The 6,000-nt window shown below is 45.5% G+C and overlaps 1 protein-coding gene across 1 annotated transcript; it reads left to right on the top strand.

The window, feature by feature from the left end:
* On the top strand, nt 1-5,970 carry klhl18 (kelch-like family member 18). The gene is made up of 10 exons (XM_058626417.1): nt 1-149; nt 446-576; nt 2,189-2,329; nt 2,420-2,618; nt 2,864-3,024; nt 3,136-3,272; nt 3,345-3,567; nt 3,648-3,752; nt 4,720-4,831; nt 4,914-5,970. The coding sequence occupies exons 1-10, from the start codon at nt 21-23 to the stop codon at nt 5,298-5,300; spliced, it is 1,725 nt and encodes a 574-aa protein (XP_058482400.1). The 5' UTR covers nt 1-20; the 3' UTR covers nt 5,301-5,970.
* Nucleotides 5,971-6,000: the final 30 nt, after the last annotated feature.

The raw sequence follows: 6,000 nt of genomic DNA, 5'->3' as shown, positions 1-6,000 counted from the left end.
CTCCGCCGCTCGTGCTGACGATGGGAGACGTTCTCTGCGAAGAGCTCGAGGATTTGGTTCATTTCTCAGTGCACGACCTGCCGGCACGAGGCTATGTCGTCATGGAGGAGATCCGACGTCAGGGGAAGCTTTGTGACGTCACACTTAAGGTAAGAGAAGCGGTGTTGATGGTGATGTTTATAGGTTGTTAGCCGTTAGCCGCTGGCTAACGGCTAACAACCTGTAACAACCAGTCAAGAGGAGCTAACGAGGCTAACAACAATCTGAGCACCTGGTGACGTGAAAGGCGGTTAGTTTCCTTTGACCTGCACGAGAACAATCAGCTGATTGTCTGTCTGGTGTCACTCTATTTCAACCTCTTAACAACCCAGGATTAACGGGTGACAGGTGACGAATGTGACGTCACATTCACAGGTGGTTACTAACATGTCGACGCCCTCTGCAGGTCGGTGATCACAAGTTCAGCGCTCACCGCATCGTGCTTGCCGCCTCCATCCCGTACTTTCACGCCATGTTTACCAATGACATGGTGGAGTGTAAACAAGATGAGATCCTGATGCAGGGGATGGACCCCAGGTAACCAATCAGAGAGCAGCACACATGACATAACCCTAACCCCAGGTAACTAATTAGAGAGCAGCACACATGATATAACCCTAACCCCAGGTAACCAATCAGAGAGCACAGTATAACACAGTATAACTCCAGTATAACAGTTAAACACCAGTATAACACAGTTTAACACCAGTATAACACAGTATAACACAGTTTAACACTGTATAACACAGTTTAACACCAGTATAACAGTTAAACACCAGTATAACACAGTTTAACACCAGTTTAACACCAGTATAACACAGTTTAACACCAGTATAACACAGTTTAACACAGTATAACACAGTCTAACCAGTTAGATGACACCAGTATAACACAGTCTAACCAGTTAGATGATACCAGTATAACACAGTTTAACACCAGTATAACACAGTTTAACACCAGTATAACACAGGTTAACACTGTTTAACACCAGAATAACACAGTATAACACCAGTATAACACAGTTTAACACCAGAATAACACAATATAACACAGTATAACACAGTTTAACACCCGTATAACACAGTTTAACACCAGAATAACACAGTATAACACAGTTTAACACCAGTATAACACAGTATAACACAGTTTAACACCAGAATAACACAGTTTAACACAGTTTAACACCAGTATAACACAGTTTAACACCAGTATAACACAGTTTAACACCAGTATAACAGTTTAACACCAGAATAACACAGTATAACATAGTATAACACAGTTTAACACCAGTATAACACAGTATAACACAGTTTAACACCAGAATAACACAGTATAACACCAGTATAACACAGTATAACACAGTTTAACACCAGTATAACACAGTTTAACACCAGTATAACACAGTTTAACACAGTTTAACACCAGTATAACACAGTTTAACACCAGTATAACACAGTTTAACACCAGAATAACACAGTTTAACACCAGAATAACACAGTATAACATAGTATATCACAGTTCAACACCAGTATAACACAGTATAACATAGTATATCACAGTTTAACACCAGTATAACACAGTATAACACAGTTTAACACCAGTATAACACAGTATAACATATTATATCACAGTATAACATAGTATATCACAGTTTAACACCAGTATAACACAGTATAACACAGTTTAACACCAGTATAACAGTTTAACACCAGTATAACATAGTATATCACAGTATAACATAGTATATCACAGTTTAACACCAGTATAACACAGTATAACATAGTATATCACAGTTTAACACCAGTATAACACAGTATAACATAGTATATCACAGTTTAACACCAGTATAACACAGTATAACACAGTTTAACACCAGTATAACAGTTTAACACCAGAATAACACAGTATAACATAGTATATCACAGTTTAACACCAGTATAACACAGTATAACATAGTATATCACAGTTTAACACCAGTATATCACAGTTTAACACAGTTTAACACCAGTATAACACAGTTTAACACCAGTATAACACAGTTTAACACCAGTATAACACAGTTTAACACCAGTTTAACACAGTATAACACAGTCTAACCAGTTAGATGACACCAGTACAACCAGTAAAGGTCACATGTCTCCGCCCACAGTGCCCTGGAGGCTCTGATAAACTTTGCGTACAGCGGCCATGTTGCCATCGACCAGCAGAACGTTCAGTCTCTTCTGATTGGCTCGAGTTTCCTGCAGCTACAGAATGTTAAAGACGCCTGCTGCTCCTTCCTGCAGGACAGGTGAGTCCCTGAGCTCCACCCCTCCACTCACACACACACTCCGATCATGACATGTGACTTGATTTTCGTGTGTGACCCGTCTGCTATCAGGTTACATCCCAAGAACTGTCTCGGCGTGCGTCAGTTCGCAGAGACCATGATGTGTACGACGCTCTACGACTCTGCGAGCACCTTCCTGCACCAGCACTTTGTCGATGTTTCTCTCTCTGAAGAATTTCTGGGTCTGAGGACGGAGGAAGTTCTGGAGCTGGTCGGCTGCGACGAGCTTAACGTGGAAACTGAGGAACAGGTTAGACCACTCCCTAGAGAGGAGGGGCCTAGCACATTACAACAGTTGTTGAAGGGGTGTGGCCTAACCTGTGTAATCTGTGCCGGTGTTAAAGGGGCGGGGCCTTACACATGTCACCTGTGTAGGTGTTGAAGGGGCGGGGTCTAACCGATGTTACCTTTGCAGGTGTTGAAGGGACGGGGTCTAACCGGTGTTACCTGTGCAGGTGTTGAAGGGGTGGGGCCTAACACATGTTACCTGTGCAGGTGTTTGAGGCGGTGCTGGCGTGGGTACATCATGAGCGCGTGCGGCGTGAGTCTCTGCTGCCGGAGCTTCTGTCAAAGATCCGCCTCCCTCTGTGTCGTCCTCAGTTCCTGTCAGATCGCGTCCAGCAGGACGAACTTGTGCGCTGCTGCCACAGATGCAGGTGACCCTGTCCGTCAGCGTGACCTTGGCGGACCTTTGGTGGCGAGTGAGGATATATGGTTGTTGTTTGTGTGTTTATGCTAATTAAGTCTCACGTCCTTCGACCAATCAGAGATCTAGTGGACGAAGCCAAAGACTTCCACCTGATGCCAGAGCGCCGTCCTCACCTGCCCACCTTCAAAACCAGACAGAGGTGCTGCACATCCATCTCTGGACTCATCTACGCGGTGGGCGGACTCAACAGCTCAGGTACGCTGCAGCGCTTACCTGTGCAACACAGTGGTGACATCACAGAGCGTGACAGTGTTTTTTCTTCTACAGGTGACTCGTTAAATGTGGTCGAAGTGTTGGATCCAATTGGGAACATTTGGGAACGCTGTCAGCCAATGAGGACAGCTCGCAGCAGAGTGGGCGTGGCTGTAGTTAATGGGCTGCTGTACGCTATTGGTGGGTATGACGGCCAGTCACGTTTGAGCACAGTGGAGGTCTACAATCCAGAGACAGACAGCTGGACGCGGGTATCAAGTATGAACAGCCAACGCAGGTAAGATTGAAGCTCATCGATAACACTGATCAATAACACTGATCAATGTAAAACAAATATTCATATGATGTCATCCACAGCGCCATGGGAACTGTCGTTGTTGATGGACATATCTACGTCTGTGGCGGCTACGATGGGAAGTCCTCTCTGAACTCAGTGGAGTGTTATTCTCCAGAGAGTGACAGGTGAGACATCTGTGTGTGGACATGTGATTGTTTACAGGTGGACATGTGATCGTTTACAGGTGGACATGTGATTGCTTACAGGTGTGGACATGTGATTGTTTACAGGTGTGGACATGTGATTGCTTACAGGTGGACACGTGATTGATTACAGGTGGACATGTGATTGTTTACAGGTGGACACGTGATTGTTTACAGGTGGACATGTGATTGTTTACAGGTGTGGACATGTGATTGTTTGCAGGTGGACATGTGATTGCTTACAGGTGGACATGTGATTGTTTACAGGTGTGGACATGTGATTGTTTACAGGTGTGGACATGTGATTGCTTGCAGGTGGACATGTTATTGATTACAGGTAGACATGTGATTGTTTACAGGTGGACACGTGATTGTTTACAGGTGGACACGTGATTGTTTACAGGTGGACATGTGATCGTTTACAGGTGGACATGTGATTGCTTACAGGTGTGGACATGTGATTGTTTACAGGTGTGGACATGTGATTGCTTACAGGTGGACACGTGATTGATTACAGGTGGACACGTGATTGATTACAGGTGGACATGTGATTGTTTACAGGTGGACACGTGATTGTTTACAGGTGGACATGTGATTGTTTACAGGTGTGGACATGTGATTGTTTGCAGGTGGACATGTGATTGCTTACAGGTGGACATGTGATTGTTTACAGGTGTGGACATGTGATTGTTTACAGGTGTGGACACGAGTGTTTACAGGTGTGGACATGTGATTGCTTACAGGTGTGGCAATGCGATTGTTTACAGGTGGACATGTGATTGCTTACAGGTGTGGAAATGTGATTGTTTACAGGTCAACATGTCATTGCTTACAGGTGGACATGTGATTGTTTACAGGTGTGGACATGTGATTGCGTACAGGTGTGGAAATGTGATTGCTCACAGGTGGACATGTGATTGATTACAGGTGGACATGTGATTGCTTACAGGTGGACAGTGGTGACAGAGATGAGTGCGAGCCGCAGCGCCGCAGGTGTGACGGTGTTTGATGGACGCATCTTTGTGTCGGGCGGCCATGATGGTTTACAGATCTTCAACACGGTCGGTTTGATCTTGTATCAGTAAATCATATTCAACACATTGACTGATCACTGTGACTAATCACACCACCCCCTCTGGACAGGTGGAGTACTACAACCATCACACCAACCGTTGGCACCCCGCGGCAGCGATGCTGAACAAGCGCTGTCGTCATGGTGCCGCGTTTCTTGGCAGTCACATGTACGTGGCGGGAGGTTATGACGGGTCCGGCTTCCTGAGCGGTGCCGAGGTGTTCAGCTCAGCCTCGGGGCAGTGGAGCCTCCTGGTGGCCATGAACACGCGGCGCAGCAGGGTGTCGCTGGTGTCCACATCGGGTCGTCTTTATGCAGTGGGCGGATACGATGGACAGTCCAATCTCAGCTCCGTGGAAATGTACAACACCGACACCAACAGATGGACGTTCATGGCTCCCATGGTCAGCCATGAGGGCGGAGTCGGGGTTGGCTGCATCCCGCTGCAGCCCGCATAAACCATTCAATCAGAGGACCCATTGGTTGCACCATGTGTGGGGAGGCAGCACCCTCTGGTGGTGCTCACTGAGCTTATTCGGTACGGTGGTCCGACTCAGGCTCACATGCTGATGTCAGGCCTGTGGGATTATGGGTAAAAAATGTAGGCTTAGCCATAAAAGGCTAGCTGCTGTTAGCATTGTGCTTCTAGCATTTATGTTAATTTTATACTTGATTGAAACGACCAATAGGGAGTTAGTTCCTCTGCAAACAAAGCTGCTTACTGAACAGGATGACGACTCACATCCTTTTTCTGGGACCACGTTCACTGGACTTTTGTTTCTAATCTGTAATCAAAGAGTGTGATCGATTGAGTGATTGATTAACGGACATTTGTGACATCTGGTCCTGTCAGCGCCCCCAGCAGGCTGCAGAGCTTATCACAGCCTAACGTGTCCTGATGATGGTGCTGCAGGAGACACTGGGGGGGACAATGACATCACATGTGAGTTGTTCGTCATAGAGAAAGTTTCTGTTTTTACGATTCATTCAGAGACACAGAGACAGTTACCATGGTAACCTCTCTAGACAGGAAGTGATGCCAGTGAATTCAGCTGCTGTGATGATGTAAAACCCCAAGATTATTTATTTCATAACAACATAAATAAAGATTTAACATGAAACATTCAACTTAAGTCTGGAACTAAAATACACATTAGG

The sequence above is a fragment of the Solea solea genome, chromosome 1, assembly GCF_958295425.1.
Source record: "Solea solea chromosome 1, fSolSol10.1, whole genome shotgun sequence".
Lineage (NCBI taxonomy): Eukaryota > Metazoa > Chordata > Actinopteri > Pleuronectiformes > Soleidae > Solea > Solea solea.
Note: the sequence above shows the minus strand (reverse complement) of the source record. Positions and strands in the feature narration are given on the sequence as shown.

Bases quoted from the DNA above. Each gene is read 5' to 3' on its own strand.
- klhl18 (XM_058626417.1), top strand. From the start codon at position 21: ATGGGAGACGTTCTCTGCGAAGAGCTCGAGGATTTGGTTCATTTCTCA. The intron at 577-2,188 runs GTAACCAATCAG...CTCCGCCCACAG, and splicing joins ATGCAGGGGATGGACCCCAG to TGCCCTGGAGGCTCTGATAA. The intron at 3,025-3,135 runs GTGACCCTGTCC...TCGACCAATCAG, and splicing joins CGCTGCTGCCACAGATGCAG to AGATCTAGTGGACGAAGCCA.